Below are 18,576 nucleotides of genomic sequence, written 5' to 3' on the forward strand. Positions count from 1 at the left end.
AACGGGAGTGTGTTTCGGTACCTGCAAATGGTACGGGGAGGGCAGGGGGTTTGCCATTAGTGCCAGGCGGGGCATCCTAAATCCCAGAGGGGAGGAAGGGTGAGAGCAGCCCTGACGTGTTCCCTAAGGCTCGGGCCTGCAGAATGTGCGGGCTGCAGGCGGCAGCAGCAGGGGGAACGCAAGGGCGAGCGAATCGAATAATTGGGTCTGGATTGTGTTTGTGTTTCGCCGTCGCTTGGCCTTTCCTGGGGGTGGGGCTTGGGGACACCGCCACTCGCTCGGCCTCCCCGCCCTAGTCGGCTCCTGGAACCGTGTGTTCGGGGGTTCTCAGCCCAACCTCGGATGTGGCCGGAGCGGACAAGGGGCCACGCTGACCAAGCGACTTCCTGCACTGGGCATGGGAAACAAGCTAAACCCCAGCCCTTCCCCTCGGCGGGGACAGGCCGCAGGGCTGGGCCCGCCCTTGCCATGGCAACGCCAGCAGGCCGCAGGGATGTCTCTGACCTGGCCCCATGCCCCACCTGAGCCCCTCATGTTGCTGGCAGGACTGTGGCTTCAGAGAGGCAGTCACAGGAGTCCCCTTGGGGTGGACCACTGACACCTCCTTCCTGCCCTCTGGGGCTCCCCACACCACCCTGTCCTGGGGGCCCAGATCCTCTGCTCTCCCCCGGAGTTGGGGTCGCCACCCCCTGCAGAGCACCACAGACACAGATCCACCTCAGTTGTGGGAGGGCTCCGCACCCTGGAAACCAACCCCCAAAAGGGACTGAATCCCCAAACCCTGGGTAAAAGCGTAACCGAGGGAAAGCTCATGAGGTCAGCCCCCTTCATCAGCGCCAGAGAGAGAGGCACACGGTAAACAAAAAAGCTACATCTACACTGCCCTCTTGTGCAAGAAAATATGTAAATGAGGTGAAGCAGTGAGTATCGCTGTGCCTCATTTGCATACTTAATGAGCCACCCTTTTGCTCAAGGGGCTTTTGCGCAAAAAGGAACCATCTACACGGCTCCTTTTTGAGCAAAGCCCCCCTCTTGCACAAGAGCCGTTCTGCCACTTTTTTTCAGGAAGAATGGCTCTTGCACAAGAGGGGGTTTTGGTGCAAAAGCCCCTTGCACAAAAATGACGGCTCATTAAGTATGCAAATGAGGTGCGGAGATATTCACTGATTTGCCTCATTTGTGTATTTTCTTGTGCAAGAGAGGGCAGTGTAGACGTAGCCAAATGTGTTTATTAACAGTCGGGTTTATGTGGCTGCAAGTGAAAACAGCTCAAAGTAAGCTACTCGATTAAAATGAACAGAAACCACCTAGCTCCTTCCAATCCACAAAGAGACGCTTTACCGGTAAAGTCTCACCCTAAACATTCCTCTTCTCTCCGGTAAAAGCTTCACATCAGAGTTGTTGTTTTTTACTCTGATTTGGGGCTCCGGCCTGTCAGGGTCCTTCCAGTATTCTCTTCCCATGGAAAAACACCAGGTTCAAAATGGATTCCAGCTCCGGGGGTAAGGGCTTGTGTCTTTCCAGACCCGCCATTTGGGCGCACAGGACAGAGAAAGCTGTTTACAGGTTGCAGAACGAATCAGTGAGCCATTAAGTTTCGGGGGGACCAGTAATGGCCTCGTTAGCGCATTTGGAACTATAAACAGCTCCCCACGTCCTACTTCCAACGTCACAGACACGCATGAGACATGCACCGAAACAGGACGTACAGACCCGGCAGCTTGTGACTGCAAAGTTGACATGTTACATGATTTGTTTTGCATAAAGCATGTTCAGGTCCCGCATATTCATGGTCCTAAGCCAATTTTCATAAGGCCCGGGAGGGCGGGGTACAGCACAAGCAGCAACTCCTTAATCCGTCACAGGATTGCTATCAGGCATTCTTAAACCTGAGATACCCACGCGGGGATGTGGAAAACCGGACTGACAGCCAGCCGAGTAGCCAGGCATCCATAGGCCCAACAAAGAAAATGACACCACCGGTCATCACCTACAGCCCCCAACTTCAACCGTCTACAACCTGTCCTGGAAACAATCCCTCGCTCTCACAGGCCTTGGGTGACTGGCCAGTCCCCGCCTACAGACAGCCCCCTAACCTCAAACAAATTCCTTCCAGCAACCACGCAGCACCCTTCAAGAATACCCACCCCTGCAATCAGCCCCGGTGCAACTCTGTCCACACATCTACTCAAACGACACCATCACAGGACCTAACCACATCAGAGGCTCATACAACTGCACCGCCACCAACGTGACCCTCGCCATCGAGTGCCAGCAATGCCCTTCGGCCATGTACATTGGCCAAACTGGACAGTCTCTGCCAGAAAGGATGAATGGAACTCGTATCCAAAAAGGCAACGCCCAGAAACCTGCCGGGGAACATTGTAACCTGCCCGGGCACTTGTTCATGGGTCTCAGCGTCACCAGATTGTTTCAATCCAATTTCCAAAGCCAGCTTGACCAGGAAGCTACAGAACGTAATTTCCTTGACAAGTTTGATCCCTGCAACAGAAGTCTAAACAAAGCCATGCGCAGGATGGAGGCTACATTCCGCATCCTGATGACATAAAAACCACACACGGGACGTAGAGTGGGTACTAAGCGCTCTTCTCCGCTTCCTTGAGCACGGGCCCTCCGCCAATTCCTTTCGCCTTCTTTTTCCTCCTCCCCCCGTAAACCCCATTCATCCGAAGAAGCGGGTTGTGCCCACGAAAGCTCCTGAGGCCGACATGGTTCGTTAGCCTCTAAGGTGCTGCGGGACCGCGCGTTGTTTTCTACCTTTTTACACCCCCGCGTTGGCAATGCCAGCGAGAAGTAAGACCTCGGCACCGACGTTTGTAAGACACCCTAGGCTGCAGAAACACCCTGCCTGCTAGTCCTGAAGGGGGTGCTGGCAGGGTGAAACTGGAGGAGACAACTTACAAGCAAACCATCATACGTCTATTCATACGTCTATTCTTCTCCCGCAGGGGCGGGGCACCCGTTTGGAGTCGGGGCTGCTGACCCACAGAAAAAATCAGTCGGGGGCCACACACAAATGAGAAGAAAAAAAATGCACAGACCCGCACTGAGGGGGCCCCCAAGTGAGGAGAGAGACCCTCCCCACCTCCCCTCGCACACCAGAGCCCAGCGGGGCCCCCCCTACTAGATTTTGTATGTTTCAGCCCCTCCATGCTGGGGGGGGGGCTGAGCCTCGGGGGCCGGATCCTGTTCTACCGCCACGGACGTTCTGCTTTATGGCTTCGCGGGTGTGTCTAACGCTCGTGCTCTGTGTTTCCCAAACACTTGGGGTGGGTGGTGGGGGGGGGGTTGGTCCCTGACTTGAGGCTGGAGCGGGACATGCCATGAAGCTGGTGTCTAGAAATGGAGGAGAGATGGTGCAAGGACCTAGGGGGAAAGCAGGAGATGGGGTGAGGGTCAGGCTGCAGTGGAGGGGTGGGGGACAAATGGGGTGGGGGAACTAGAAGAGGTGGGGGGCTAGGAAAGTGGGCCCAGGAGCAGATGGGGTGGGGCGATCAGCGATGGGGGACAGAAAGCCAGTGCAGAAGGCCCACGGGCGGGGGGCTGGCCCACGGAGTCCCAGGGAGGTCGAACTCACGGGCTTTGGAGCACTGGGAGGGGGCAAACCCCGGTGAGGCCAATAGGGTGGGTTCTCGGGGGGCAGGGACATGGGTCTCCCTGGGTCGCCTGTAGCTCCGCGAGTGGAGCGTCTGTCTGAGCCCAGCCCACATCCCGGAGCCAGCGGGGCCGGCAGCAGCGTGGGAGCCCTGGGAGTGTCTGGAGGCCAGCACCGGGTGCCAGCCTGGGTGCCCCTTGGGTTTGCTGGCGGCGCTCCCCTGGGGGCAGAGGCAGCGGGCACGAGCCGTGCAACAAAACAGTGACCCAGCAGGGGGCGCAGTGGCCCAGGCAGTGAGCTGCAGGCGGCACCTAGTGGGCACCAGCTGGAGGCAGGCGGGGGGGGGGGGCACCCACTGCCCAGGGATGGCGGGGAGGACAGGGACCTGAGAGGGAAAAGTCAGACCCAGAGCCCCCCCCCCCCCGCCCGCCTGCCCTGGGGGCATCAGTGTCCTGGGGGCGGGGCCCTCGGGGAGGGGAACTGGGCAGGTTTCTGCCTGGAGGCTGCCGGGCTCGCCCATGTCTGGGCTCACGGGGAAATCCAGCCCGGCCAGCTCACACCTCCTTTGGCTGCCCCACCCCACCGGGGCCTGCTCAGAGTCTATGGGGCTGCACTCGCTGTGGGGCCAAGCACGGCCTAGGGGAGCTGAGATCGGGGGTCCCTCGGGGAGGCGTGTAGGGAGTGTCGTGGCTCACAGGTCGTGCCCACACTTGGCCCCTCGGATCCTGGACGGGACCCCCCTCTCCAGCGCGGCAGCCCTTTCTCGGGGAGCCCCTCTCTTGGGGGGCCCACTCTCACCGGGGGGTTTCGCCCCTCCACCTCCCAGGTGGTGCCTCTCAGGGCCTTCAGCCGCCTGCTTCCACTGTGAGCCCCCTTCGGGGGTCCCCTCCCTCTGGCCCCCCCGGGACCTCCCCTCCCAGAGGGAATAGCGCCCCCCTGTTCCCCAGCCCAGAGCGACTCCCAGCCAGCACCAAACAGGACGGTTTATTGAGCTTTGAACACAGCAAAGGATCCCTCAGGCCAGTCGGCCTGGGCCCCCAGCCCACACGTCAGTCTCCCCCGGCAGCCGGCTGAGTCCTGCCTGCTCTGCCCTCAGCCCCCCCATATAGCCCCCGTCTCCCAGCAGAGCCCCCGATACCCCCAGCAACAGCCCCTCCCCGTCCATTGTCTTCTCCCTGGGCCCCTCTTCTCCCCTCCCCTCCTCCGTCCAATGTTCTCCCCACGCTGGGTCCCTCCGGGGTCCCTCTCTGCAGCCCGTTGTCTGTCGTCTGGCCAGAACCGTCCGTGTCCTCTGAGCAGGGCCGGGGGCACCAGGGCATCAGACCCCCCCTTCGTCACATTGAACCGGTAACTTCCGGGCACTGAGTGCCCCCCTGTGTGCAACACCCCCCTTTTGAATCCCCAGAGCTCCCCACTTCCTCACAGGCAGCCCCCCACCGTGAGCCCACAGCAGCAAGCACCAGTCCTGGCCCGGGCAGGGCTGCCACCCCGCTGCTGAGGTTCTGGGCCTCAGGCCGGCTCCTCGCCAGATGCATGATGGCGCCAGATCAGCCAGCTCCTGGCAGAGGCCTCAGGAGTCACCAAAGCAGAACCAGCCCCGACTCAATCATCCCGGCCAGGGCTTGGTCAAGGCGGGACTTAAACACCTCTAGGGATGGAGAGTCCCCCCCTCCCTAGGGAACCCAGCCCAGCGCTTCCCACCCGCCTAGGGAAAGAGTTTCCCCTAATATCCAACCTGGACCCCCCCACTGCAACCTGAGCCCATTGCTCCTTGTTCTGCATCCGTCACTGCTGAGAACAGCCTCTCCCCATCCTCTCTGGAACCCCCTTCCGGAAGTTGCAGGCTGCTCTCAAATCCCCCCTCGCTCTTCTCTTCTGCCGACTAAACAGACCCAAGTCCCTCAGCCTCTCCTCGTAGGTCATGTGCTCCAGCCCCCGAATCATTTTGGTCGCCTCCGCTGGACCCTCTCCAATGCGTCCACATCCTTTCTATAGTGGGGGGCCCAGAACTGGACACAATACTCCAGATGTGGCCTCACCAGAGCCGAATAAAGTGGAATAATGACTTCTCTGGATCTGCTGGCAACGCTCCTCCTAATGCCCCTAATATGCCATTAGCCCTCTTGGCTACAAGGGCGCACTGTTGACTCATCTCCAGCTTCTCATCCACTGGAACCCCCAGGGCCTTTTCTGCAGAACTGCTACTTAGCCAGTCGGTCCCCAGCCTGTACCAATGTTTGGGATTCTTCCGTCCCAAGGGCAGGACTCTGCACTTGTCCTTGTTGAACCTCATCAGATTTCTTGTGGCCCAATCCTCTAATCTGTTTGGTCACTCTGGACCCCATCTCGGCCCTCCAGCGTATCCACCTCTCTCCCAGCTTAGTGTGACCAGTGACAGGACGCAGCTGAGCGGAGGACACCCCCAAAATGAGCCCCCGGCACCAGCCGGGCAGTGATGTCCGTGTCCCTCGCCAGGACAGGGTCAGGCTGGTGCCCAGGGTGCAGAGCCAGGCTAGCGCTGCCTGCTGGGGCAGGAAAGGGGGACCCCCCCAGAGGGCCGTGTGGGGCTCGGCTGCAAGCCAGCGGAGGAGGGGGGAGCAGGAACTGCCTGTGCAGGAGGAACTGGAGAACCGGAAGGGCCCAGGACTCGGGTGCTGAGCTGCAGCTGCGAGACGCAGGGTGTTGGGGGGACTCGGCCTAGGTGAGCCATGGAGACCCCTGCGGAGACAGTGCTCGGTGCCTGCCCCGGGGCGTTTCGGGGGCCAGAGACCCAGGCCTGGAAGGGGATGGGAGCGGACGAGAAACGCTCAACCTGCCCCCGCGGTGCATCTGCCCAACTGCCCGGGGTGGGGGGGCTTTCCTGGGCCCTCGGGAGGGGGTGCAGGAGGAATTGAGGGTCCTGGCTCCCCGAGCGGCGTCCCCCTTTGCCCTGCCCAGCCCGGGTGCGTCATGGGAGCAGCGTTGCCATCGCCGTGGGCGGCTTGGAGCAAACGTTGCTAAATACTCCCCGGGTGCCTCTCGGGATTGGGCGCCGGGCGCCTGCCCCTCCCCAGGACAGACTCTTCTGGCTGAGCCAGTCGGTTCAGCGCCGCCCCGGAGCTGCCGCCCCGCCAGCCCTGCGCAGCTGCAGCGAGAGGCACAGCCGAGCCGGTGGCCTGAGCCTGGCTGGCCCGGTGAGTGGGGCCCGGGTGGGCGAGGGGGTGCTGGCCCGGGCCAGACGCACACCGGCCGGGGGGCAAGGAGCCGGCCCGTTCCACATGGGCAAACTGGGCTGGGTGCCCTGAGTCCCAGGAGGGGCTACACGGAGCCAGCCCGGCGCCTGGGGGCCGTGGGAAGGGGAGACAGGTGCCCTGGGAGGCTGCGGAGGCGCAGAGCTGGCTCCCTGCTCGGTCCCTTATGTGAATCATGCTCCCAACCCCCGGCGAGCTGGGCAGGCCTCCGCGGGCTCCTCGTGGGCTGTGGGCTGGGGAGGCGCTGCCCTTGGCGACACCCCGAGTTCTTGGGCGCTGACACCCGGGTTAAAAGCCCAGCAAGCCCCGGTTGGAGCTGCTGCCCCCGGGGGCCGCATCACACGTCCCTGCCCCCCCATGGGGCCCTGGGGCACACGCTGGGGTGGGCGCAGGAGGGAGCTGGGAGGGCTCTCTTCCGGGGTGGGCAAGAGGGCAGGGCCCTGGCAAGCGGCTGGGTGGGGCCGGGCAGCCAGTGCAGGTGGGGGGGTGCAGGTGGAGAGGGGGAGTGGGGTGCAGGTGGGGGGTGCAGGTGGAGAGGGGGAGTGGGGTGCAGGTGGAGGGGGGTGGGGTGCAGGTGGAGGGGGGAGTGGGGTGCAGCTGGGGGGTGCAGGTGGAGGGGGGTGGGGTGCAGGTGGAGAGGGGGAGTGGGGTGCAGCTGGGGGGTGCAGGTGGAGGGGGGTGGGGTGCAGGTGGAGGGGGAGTGGGGTGCAGGTGGGGGGTGCAGGTGGAGAGGGGGAGTGGGGTGCAGGTGGGGGTGCAGGTGGAGAGGGGGAGTGGGGTGCAGGTGGGGGTGCAGGTGGAGGGGGTGGGGTGCAGGTGATCAGGACCGTGCTGAGCTCTCTGTTCTGTTCCTTGCAGCCTGTCGTGGGCGACTCACCTTCCCCTCTCCCCGGGTGCGGCTCCAGGGCTCCCGGTGCGGCGTTGGGCTTACCCGGCTGCTCCGGGGCTAGAGCCCGGCGGGGGAGCAAGCGGGAGCCCGTGGCCCGGCAGCCCCCACGCTCACAGCTGCACCTGCTTTCAGGCCGGGCGCCGGCGCCATGTGGGCCGGGTGCGCCAGCGTCGTGGGCTGGCTCCTTTTCATGCAGACGGCGCCCGGGGCGGCAGGTGAGCGCTTGTGCCGCGTCGCGTGTGGCCAGGGGGGCCCTGTCGGGGCTGAGATGGGGCAGCCCGGCCTCTGCCCCACTCCTGGGGGGCTGTGGGGTCTGGCAGGGCAGGAGTCCTGGGCTGAGGGACCCAGCGGGTTGGGCTGAGAATCCCACCACCCCCGTTGGGAGGGACGTGGCTCCGGCGTCTCGGCGGGAGGCCATGGAGGTGGGAATCCTCTCCCACACCCGGAGCCCAGCCCAGCCCGTCTCCCTCTGCCAGGCGCCCGTCCCTGCAATGCCAGGAGCTTTGGCCACGGCTCCGTGGTGTGCGAGTGCAGCGCCTCCTACTGCGACACGCTGGACCCCGTGGTGCTCCCCGCCCTGGGCTCCTTCGCCAAGTACGAGAGCAGCAAGGCGGGCAAGCGCCTAGAGCGCAGCGAGGGGACCTTCTGGAACGACGCCCCCGCCCCAGGTACTCGCCGGGCACGCGCCACCGGGGGGGAAGGGTCTGGCCGCTGTCCCTGCGCCCGGCCCGGGGCCCCGGGCTCTGACTGTGCCGCTCTCTGCCCGCAGAGCTGGTGCTGAAGCTGGACACGGCGCAGCGCTACCAGAAAGTGAAGGGCTTCGGCGGGGCTCTCACGGACTCCGCCGCCATGAACATCAAGTCCCTGTCCCCGGGGGCCCAGGCCCACCTCCTCAAGTCCTACTTCTCCGAGGAAGGTGAGCGGCGGGGCGGGGCCCGGAGGGGCAAGCGGGGCTGGGGCCCGGCGGGACGCCCGTCCGGCTCTGGGGCCCCCGCTCACCTGCTTCCTGTCGCCAGGGATCGAGTACAACCTGGTGCGCATCCCCATGGCCAGCTGCGACTTCTCCGCCCGCCTCTACACCTACGCGGACGCCGAGGGCGACTTCCAGCTGAGGAACTTCAGCCTGACTGAGGAGGACACGAAGCTGAAAGTGAGCGGCCCGGGGAGCTGGGGCAAGGGAGAGGGGGTGTCATATAACAGTGGCTGGGGGCACCGCGGGGAGGGTCAGATCAGGGGGAATTGGTAGAGCCAGGGCAACTTACAGCCCAAGCTTAGGGGTCCCCCGCGCTGAGGCACCAAGCCAGCCACACCGAGCACATCCCCCGCCACCCTGGCCAGCAAGAACCTGCACCACCCCCTCAGACACCCCAGTGCTCCCTGTGCCCCCCAGCCCCCCTTACACAGGGAGAGGTTATAGCCCATCCCCCACCTCCCCTCAGACACCCCAGTGCTCCCTGTGCCCCCCAGCCCCCCTTACACAGGGAGAGGTTATAGCCCATCCCCCACCTCCCCTCAGACACCCCAGTGCTCCCTGTGCCCCCCAGCCCCGCTTACACAGGGGAGAGGTTATAGCCCATCCCCCACCTCCCCTCAGACACCCCAGTGCTCCCTGTGCCCCCCAGCCCCCCTCACACAGGGGAGAGGTTATAGCCCATCCCCCACCTCCCCTCAGACACCCCAGTGCTCCCTGTGCCCCCCAGCCCCCCTTACACAGGGGAGAGGTTATAACCCATCCCCCACCTCCCCTCAGACACCCCAGTGCTCCCTGTGCCCCCCCAGCCCCCCTTACACAGGGGAGAGGTTATAACCCATCCCCCACCTCCCCTCAGACACCCCAGTGCTCCCTGTGCCCCCCAGCCCCTCTTACGCAGGGGAGAGGTTATAACCCATCCCCCACCTCCCCTCAGACACCCCAGTGCTCCCTGTGCCCCCCAGCCCCCCCTTACACAGGGAGAGGTTATAGCCCATCCCCCACCTCCCCTCAGACACCCCAGTGCTCCCTGTGCCCCCCCAGTCCCAGAGGAACCAGCCACAGTCCCAGGGCGATTCCTACCTGGGCTCTCACCCCAGAGCCGGCTGGGTCCCTCCCTTAGCAGCTCCCAGCAAAAGGCTCATGCATGAAAGAGGAAAGGTGGAGCGGGGTGGTTGGGGGAAGCCCCACACGAGAGATGGACCAAATAACATCACAGGGGGCTGCACCGGGAGTGGGGAGGGAGGCTGGGCTGGGGGGGCAGCGTTGGGAGTGGGGGGGCTGGGCTGGGGGAGTAGCGTTGGGAGTGGGGAGGGGGGCTGGGCGGGGGGGGCCAGCGTTGGGAGTGGGGGGGGCTGGGCTGGGGGAGTAGCGTTGGGAGTGGGGAGGGAGGGCTGGGCTGGGGGGCCAGCGTTGGGAGTGGGGGGGGCTGGGCCGGGGGGCCAGCGTTGGGAGTGGGGAGGGGGGCTGGGCTGGGGGGGCAGCGTTGGGAGTGGGGAGGGGGGCTGGGCCGGGGGGCCAGCGTTGGGAGTGGGGAGGGGGCCTGGGCTGGGGGGGCAGCGTTGGGAGTGGGGAGGGGGGCTGGGCTGGGGGGCCAGCGTGGGGAGGGGGGAATGAGGGCTGGGCTGGGGGGGCAGTGTTGGGAGTGGGGAGGGGGGGCTGGGCTGGGGGGCCAGCGTTGGGAGTGGGGGCTGGGCTGGGGGGCCAGCGTGGGGAGGGGGGCTGGGCTGGGGGGCCAGCGTTGGGAGTGGGATGGGGGGGCTGGGCTGGGGGGGCAGCGTGGGGAGGGGGGAATGAGGGCTGGGCTGGGGGGGCCAGCGTTGGGAGTGGGGGGGGCTGTGCTGGGGGGCAGCAGCATTCGAACACTGTACAGGCCACCCCCCCAAGAGGGGCCCAGGACACGAGGCGCCTGCCCAGGGAGCTGTCAGGGCGGCCAAGCCAGGGAGACGGGGGACAGTGGAGGGGCGAGTGCCCAGCGGGGAGGCTCCGCCCGGCAGCAGGCCCGGCCTGGCTGGGGGGATGGGGGCTCCCGTCTCCCCCAGGAGCCCGGGGTCCCTGCGGTGGGGCGGGGGCTGGGGAGAGCCGCAGCACACGACCCCCATGCCCTGCCCCCAGATCCCCATTCTCCAGCAAGCCCAGGCGGTGGCCAAGGCGCCGCTCTCCCTCTACGCCAGCCCCTGGACCTCCCCGGTCTGGATGAAAACCAACGGCGCCATGACAGGCCGGGGCACGCTGAAGGGCAGCCCAGGGGACCAGTATCACAAGACCTGGGCCAACTACTTCATCAGGTACAGGGCAGCGGGGCGGGGGGCGGGAGCCCGCAGGCTGGGGGGGCTCAGTGGGTGCAGCCGGGGTGGGGCAGGAGCCCGCAGGCTGGGGGGGCTCAGTGGGGGCAGCCGGGGCAGGAGCCCCGCAGGCTGTGGGGGCTCGGTGGGGAAAGCCAGGGCAGGAGCTGGTAGGATGGGGGGGCTCGGTGGGGGCAGCCGGGGTGGGGCAGGAGCCCGCAGGCTGGGGGGGCTCTGTGGGTGCAGCCGGGGGGGCAGGAGCCCGCAGGCTGGGGGGGGGCTCTGTGGTTGCAGCCGGGGGGGCAGGAGCCCGCAGGCTGGGGGGGCTCTGTGGGTGCAGCCGGGGTGGGGCAGGAGCCCGCAGGCTGGGGGGGCTCTGTGGGTGCAGCCGGGGGGGCAGGAGCCCACAGGCTGGGGGGGCTCTGTGGGTGCAGCTGGGGTAGGGCAGGAGCCCGCAGGCTGGGGGGGCTCTGTGGTTGCAGCCGGGGTGGGGCAGGAGCCCGCAGGCTGGGGGGGCTCTGTGGGTGCAGCCGGGGGGGCAGGAGCCTGCAGGCTGGGGGGGCTCTGTGGGTGCAGCTGGGGTGGGGCAGGAGCCCGCAGGCTGGGGGGGCTCTGTGGGTGCAGCTGGGGTGGGGCAGGAGCCCGCAGGCTGGGGGGGCTCGGTGGGTGCAGCCGGGGTGGGGCAGGAGCCCGCAGGCTGGGGGGGCTTGGTGAGTGCAGCCGGGACAGGAGCTGGTATTATGTGGGGGCTCAGTGGGGGCAGCCAGGGCAGGAGCCCGCAGGCTGGGGGGGCTCAGTGGGTGCAGCCGGGGTGGGGCAGGAGCCCGCAGGCTGGGGGGGCTCAGTGGGGGCAGCCGGGGCAGGAGCCCGCAGGCTGGGGGGGCTCAGTGGGGGTAGCCGGGGCAGGAGCCCGCAGGCTGGGGGGGCTCAGTGGGGGTAGCCGGGGCAGGAGCCCGCAGGCTGGGGGGGCTCGGTGGGGGTAGCCGGGGCAGGAGCCCGCAGGCTGGGGGGGCTCGGTGGGGGTAGCCGGGGCAGGAGCCCGCAGGCTGGGGGGGCTCGGTGGGGGTAGCCGGGGCAGGAGCCCGCAGGCTGGGGGGGCTCGGTGGGGGCAGCCGGGGCAGGAGCTGGTAGGATGGGGAGCTCGGTGGGCGCAGCCGGCCCTGGGGCGTGCGGGGGAAGGCGCTGGAGGGCGTCAGAGGCGAGGTCTGTACAGGCCATGCCGGGGGGGGGGGGGGGGACAGAGATGGGGGCTGGTCTCTGCTGCTGACGTTTCCCCCGCCCGGCCCCAGGTTCCTGGACGAATACGCCAAGCACAACCTGACGTTCTGGGCGGTGACGGCCGGCAACGAGCCCACGGCCGGGGAGATCGTCTTCTACCCCTTCCAGTGCCTGGGCTTCACGGCCGAGCACCAGCGGGACTTCATCGCCCAGGACCTGGGCCCCGCCCTGGCCAACAGCTCGCACCGCGCCGTCCGCCTCATCATGTTGGACGACCAGCGGCTGATGCTGCCCTACTGGGCGGAAGTGGTGGGTCTGCGCGGGGGCTGCCGATCCGAGCGGCTGCGGGGCTGGCCCCTGGGGTGCCCGTGGCCGCAAGTGACGCCTCCGTCCTCGTCCTCCTCCTAGGTGCTGAAGGACCCGGTGGCCGCCAGCTACATCAGCGGCATCGGCATCCACTGGTACCTGGACTTTCTGGCGCCCATCGACCTGACACTGTCCGTCACCCACCACCTCTTCCCCGACTACTTCCTGCTCTCCACCGAGGCCTCCACCGGCTCCTACTTCTGGGAGCCCCGCGTGGTGCTGGGCGCCTGGGACCGCGGCAGCCAGTACAGCCACAGCATCCTGGCGGTGAGGCCCGCGCGGCGCCGGCGGCTGCCCCTTCCCCAGGGCGGGGAGCCCGGCCCCGGCTGAGCGTCTCCCCCTCTCGCCCCTCGCAGAACCTCAACAACTACGTCACCGGCTGGACCGACTGGAACCTGGCCCTGGACATGGAGGGGGGCCCCAACTGGAGCAAGAACTACGTGGACAGCCCGGTGATCGTGGACAGCGCCAAGGACCTGTTCTACAAGCAGCCCATGTTCTACCACATGGGGCATTTCAGGTGAGCGGGCGCGGCGGGCGCACGGTCTCTCGGCACGCGGCTGGTGGGGACGGGCCTCTAGGGCCCAGCAGCCTGGGGAAAGGAGGCGTCGCGCCCCGGCCCCTTAGAGCCTGGCCCCCTTCTGCACCCCTGGAGCGGGACAGCGCGTCCCTCGCCCACTTCCCGGGGAGTCGGCTCCCACCCTGCAGCCCCCCAACCGGGTACGTGCAGCCCTGGGAGCTGGCGTGTCCGCCTGCCGTGGCCCAGCTCTAGAGGCGGCTGTGGCTGGTGCGGAGCGCACGGGAGCCTGGCTCTGGGGCCGAGCGCGCTCCTTCCCTGCGCGCTCACCGCCCCTCCTGTCTGCGCAGCAAGTTCATCCCCGAGGGCTCGCAGCGCGTGCGGCTGGCCACCACCAAGAAGTGCTCCCGCTGCAACCTGGAGTCTGCGGCCTTCCTGCGCCCCGACGGCGCCACCGTGCTCGTGGTCCTGAACCGGTGAGTGGCTGGGCCCGAGCCGGGTGCGCAGCGTCCTCCCCTGGCCACCAGCTGCCTGTCGTGGAGGGGCAGGTGCCCCGAGGCCGGGGGCCCAGGCAGGGGGTGCAGAAACCTGCTGGGAGCGTGTACCCCAAAGCCCTTCCCAGCCCCCCAGCTCTTCTGTCCGACCTGCCTCCCCCTCTCCGTGTACCTCACTGGTCCCTCGCTCTCCCCAGCTCCCCCAAAGCCCTTCCCAGCCCCCCAGCTCTTCTGTCCGACCTGCTCCCCCTCTCCGTGTGCCTCACCGGCCCCTCGCTCTCCCCAGCTCCCCCAAAGCCCTTCCCAGCATCCCGCTCTTACCACCCACCTGCCTCCCCCTGTGTGCACCTCACCGGCCCCTCGCTCTCCCCAGCTCCCCCAAAGCCCTTCCCAGCATCCCGCTCTTACCACCCACCTGCCTCCCCCTGTGTGCGCCTCACTGGCCCCTCGCTCTCCCCAGCTCCCCCAAAGCCCTTCCCAGCATCCCGCTCTTACCACCCACCTGCCTCCCCCTGTGTGCACCTCACCGGCCCCTCGCTCTCCCCAGCTCCCCCAAAGCCCTTCCCAGCATCCCGCTCTTACCACCCACCTGCCTCCCCCTGTGTGCGCCTCACCGGCCCCTCGCTCTCCCCAGCTCCCCCAAAGCCCTTCCCAGCATCCCGCTCTTACCACCCACCTGCCTCCCCCTGTGTGCACCTCACCGGCCCCTCGCTCTCCCCAGGTACCCCACGGACCTGCCGTTCGGGATTTCAGACCCAGGCCTCGGCTTCATTCAGGCGGTGGCGCCGGCTGACTCCATCCAGACCTACCTGTGGCGACGCTGAGAAGGGGCCCGGGCAGGCGGGGGTAGCCGGGGGAGGAAGGCCGTGCCTCTAACCCAGAGCCCCCCCTCCAGGGAAATGCTGCAGCAGCCAGAGGGACTTGGGGCCGGGTCCCACCTTGCCCGGCAGCAGCCACGCTGAGGGCAGGGACCTGAAGGACCCAAGGGGGGAGCTGGGCTCCAGGGTCCCACGGAGCATGGATGCGGCGCCCAGCCGTGCCAACCGGCTCATCAGCGCCAGACCCAGGGCCTGGGCTGAGCCAGAGCTGGGCACAGACCCCTCCCCGATACCTGCTTCCAACCCTGCCCCTTCCTCCAGCCCCACGGGCCCTTCCCACAGCACCGGGTCTGCTGGTCTCTAGCTGCGTTCGCACAAGAAAGAGGTTTTCTACCCCTTGGCCTGGTGTTTTTCCTCCCCTCGGGCTGCCTGGGTGCTGGCCAGAGCCGCGGGCTGAGGGGCCGGGGGAGGCAGAGGATGGAGGGGAGGAAGGGCCGGGCTGGCTGCCCCAGGCGAGGGACTCGGTCCCTCTGAACATGCCCATCCAGGGCCGGGGGAGCAGCAACGCTCCGGCCGGGGTGGGCTGGGCGGTCACTTTGGAAGGTCCAGCCTTGGCCCCCAGCTGGGCCCCCATGGGGACGCGTGAGGGGAGGCGGGAGCCACAAGTCCCTGGGCCAGGCCGTGCGGCAGAGGGAGGATGGCCGGGGTCCAGCTGACCAGCAGCAGGGATGCGCTGGGGGCCTGCGGCCAAGGCCCGGCCTGTCGCTGCGGTTCTTTCCAGCTGGGAGCGGAGGAGGCGTCTCCACGGGGAGCCGGGAGCATCCCGGGCAGGTCTCGGGTCAGACGGCCTGGTGGGGCCAGGGAATTCCCGCCCCCCCCAATGTGGTACCTGGTCCAGCACCAGCCTGCCCCCCCCAGCTGGCACCCGGCCCAGCGTCAGCATGCCCCCCAATACTAACCTCCCCCCGGCTGGCACCCTGCCCAGCGTCAGCATGCCCCCCTATACTAACCTCCCCCCCGGCTGGCACCCAGCCCAGCACCAGCATCCCCCGCCAGCCCCAATACCAACCTGCCCCCCCAGCTGGCACCCGGCTCAACGCAAGCCTGCCCCCCCCAGCTGAAGCCCCCAGTAGCAACCTTCCCCCCGGCTGGCGTGGAAGGTGCGCGGAGCCGGGCAGACGGGAGCGTAATGGGAGAGCTGACGTCAGCCCAGCCTGCGGTTCCTTTCCAAAGGGAGCGGGAGCCGGGCCGCCGCGGTTTCGCACTCCTGTGGCAGGGAGCTGGGGGGGCAGAGGCAGCAGCCTTGCCCCCCCCCATCTCCCGGCGAATGCAGCACATACTTCCAGCGTGATGTTATCCGGCGGGGGGGGGGGGGCCTGGAGGCAGAAACCCGGTGGTGGGAGGGGGGGAGTGAGTCATTCTCCCCTCAGGGTGAGGGGCAGGTCCCCTGCCAGCTGGGCTAGCAGCCGGGAGGCCCCAGACGCAGAGGGGCTGTTCCCAGGGCAGCCGAGGGGCTCTGCTTGCCTTAGGCCCGGCCCGGGGCCTCCCCGAACGAGCAGCTCCCACCGGGCTGCTAAGGGGACTGCAGAGACCTGGCCGGAGCTGCTGGGGTGCAGTGCCAAGCTGGGGTCCCAGCCTGTACGGCCCTGCGGGGTTACAGGCTTCCCGACCACCCCCCCCAGGCCGTGCATGGCCGAGCCTGCCCCCGCCCCCCCGGGCAGCGTGAGAGCATGCTGGGCCGTGCCAGGCCTGGCCCCCAACCCTCCCCCTCCCCCCCAGCCCGTGCATGGCCGAGCCTGCCCCCCCCCCCAGGCAGCGTGAGAGCATGCTGGGCCTGGCCTGGCCCCCAACCCTCCCCCTCCCCCCCAGGCCGTGCATGGCCGAGCCTGCCCCCGCCCCCCCCGGGCAGCGTGAGAGCATGCTGGGCCGTGCCAGGCCTGGCCCCCAACCCTCCCCCTCCCCCCCGGCCGTGCATGGCTGAGCCTGCCCCCCCCCCCCGGGCAGCGTGAGAGCATGCTGGGCCTGGCCTGGCCCCCAACCCTCCCCCTCCCCCTCCCCCCCAGGCCGTGCATGGCCGAGCCTGCCCCCGCCCCCCCGGGCAGCGTGAGAGCATGCCGGGCCTGGCCTGGCCCCCAACCCCCAGGGGCTGTGCTGTCCCCGTGCGCACTGGCCAGCGTCAAGCCGCCTGAGCCTGCGGCAGAGGAGCAGCTGGCCCGTGCCCAGCGCCAGGGGCTCAAGCCGGCCCCCCGGGTCGGCTGGATGGAAACAGGCCGTGGTGCTCTCCCGTGTCCAGGAGCCTGGAAGAGCTGCCGCAGGACGGGACAAGCCAGGGGCTGCTCTTCCGGGAGCCGGGGAACCTGAGCACGGCTGGAGGAAGCCGCGTCTCTGCCACTGCCCTGGAGGGGCCCCAAGAGCCGAGCCCTGTGCGGGGGGAGCAGGAGGTGCAGCCCACGGAGCTAGGGCCTGCCGCCTGCCCCTCCAGTGGCCGAGGCCCCCCGCGCAGGGTTGGTGCGCCCTGCCCTGCCCTGCCGCTCACGCCGAGCTGGCACCAGCACGAGGCCCTCCCGGCTGGCCCGCCGCACTGCAAACAGCTGGCGCGCCGGAGGGATTTCCAGCGCCAACTGGCCAGCTGCCGGGCTGGCCCTTGGAAGCTAGCGAGGCACCGGGACAAGGGGGCTTCCCTGGGCACCGCCCCTCGGCCGGGAGAGCAGAGCCAGCCCGGGCTCCCGGCCACCAGCTGCTGCGCTTTCAGGAGCCATGGTGGGAAAGCCGAGGGGGGCGGGGGGGGGACACGACCTCACGCCAGCTCCACCCCCAGGCAGGGCACAAGGGCCAGGCCGGAGCAGGGTGGGCAGCCCCTTTGCCAGCCTGGATCTGCCCAAGCGTTTCCTTTCTGGGGCGATGTTGCAAACAGGCCGCTGGGCTCCCTGTCCAGCAGCCCTGCCAGGCTGGGGCAGAAGGGCCGAGGCACCAGCACGGGGGCAGGGAAGGGCCGGGCGAGGGCAGAGCCCGGTGGAGTCTCTGAGGGCTTTGCCTATTGCGCGGCTCCCAGCACCGAGACAAGGGGGTCACCCCCTGGCATCCTGGGTCTATTGGGCAGGGCACCAGGCAGAGGAACTGGCCCCGGCTGGAAACGCGGGGGGCGGGGAGAGGCCAGTCAGCCCCTGAGCACGGCCTGGAGCCCTTTGCGGAAGCAGCAGGGTGAGCTGGGCTCTCCCCACGGCTCCGCGCAGGCCCCCGGGCAGTGGGGCAGGCCGGGCGTCCAAACGCAGCACCGGCCGGGGGTGAACGTGCAGCCTGGCACAGGACTGGGGGCAGGTGCCGCAGGGCTCTGGGCTGGGGGCAGGAGGGGCCGGGTGCCACTGAGCCCGAAGAAGACGGTGCTGGCCTGCTCCTGCCCCAAGCGCCCGGGTAACACCCGCTGGAGGGGACCTCCCCCACCTGGCTGGGGGCACTCGGGGAAGGCCCCACGCGGCTGCTCCTCCCAGCACACCACGCCCGGGGGGGGGGCTGGCGAAGGCTGAGGGGGCGCCGGGTTGGTCTGCGGTCCAGGCTGACTGACTGGGAGGGGCCCAGGCTTTCGTGGGCCGCGTGGCCTGGGAATGCCAGAAGCAGCAGGAATCGACTGGCACAGGCTGAGGGGGCAGCCCAGGGGTAAGGCTGGCTGACTGGGGGGTGGGGGCAGCTTTCCCATTGCTTCCTGGGCTCTTCCCTGGTTTTTGTCTCCCTTTAGCCTGTGGCAGGGACACGGGTGGCCATGGCGGGGGGTTCCTGGCACATCACGCCCGAGGGGGTGGCTGGTGTGATTAGGGCCGGTGATGGCACGCGCGTGGCGGCGACTCGCCAGGCTACCTCCCTGCCCCTCACAGGCTCGTGTCTCTAACCCCGCCCCGTAACGTCCACGCCTCACAGCCAGCGAACCGGGGCCCCGCCCACAACCGCTTCTGCCCCACAAACCTGTCCGTCCCCGGGCAGAACAAGCGGGGCGCAGAGACGGAACAGCCGGGACCGCGCGGCTGTGACAGAAAACAAAGGGCAGCTCCGCGCCCCCACGTGGCACTCCCAGACGAGGTAAACTGAGGCACCCAGTGCCCAGGGCGGAGCACCCGGCCGCAGAGACCTCATGCCCTGGGGGGGAAATGGCCCCGTGGGCTTCCTGCCGCAGCCGCCCCA

At 68.1% G+C, this 18,576-nt stretch overlaps 1 protein-coding gene across 2 annotated transcripts; it reads left to right on the forward strand.

Moving 5' to 3' along the window:
* The first annotated feature begins 6,633 nt into the window (after window positions 1-6,633).
* Window positions 6,634-14,498, forward strand: LOC142819540 (lysosomal acid glucosylceramidase-like). 2 transcript variants are annotated; one of them, XM_075907425.1, is made up of 11 exons: window positions 6,634-6,789; window positions 7,705-7,950; window positions 8,212-8,403; window positions 8,505-8,651; window positions 8,752-8,885; window positions 10,821-10,993; window positions 12,280-12,517; window positions 12,617-12,841; window positions 12,931-13,094; window positions 13,442-13,567; window positions 14,307-14,498. In XM_075907425.1, exons 2-11 carry the CDS (start codon window positions 7,884-7,886, stop codon window positions 14,407-14,409), a joined length of 1,569 nt encoding a protein of 522 aa, XP_075763540.1. In that variant the 5' UTR covers window positions 6,634-6,789; window positions 7,705-7,883; the 3' UTR covers window positions 14,410-14,498. The 2 variants fall into 2 exon arrangements, with proteins under 2 accessions (XP_075763540.1, XP_075763541.1); XM_075907426.1 differs by lacking the exon at window positions 6,634-6,789 and adding an exon at window positions 7,114-7,228.
* The last annotated feature ends 4,078 nt before the right edge of the window (window positions 14,499-18,576 follow it).

Source organism: Pelodiscus sinensis, chromosome 24 (assembly GCF_049634645.1).
Source record: "Pelodiscus sinensis isolate JC-2024 chromosome 24, ASM4963464v1, whole genome shotgun sequence".
NCBI lineage: Eukaryota > Metazoa > Chordata > Testudines > Trionychidae > Pelodiscus > Pelodiscus sinensis.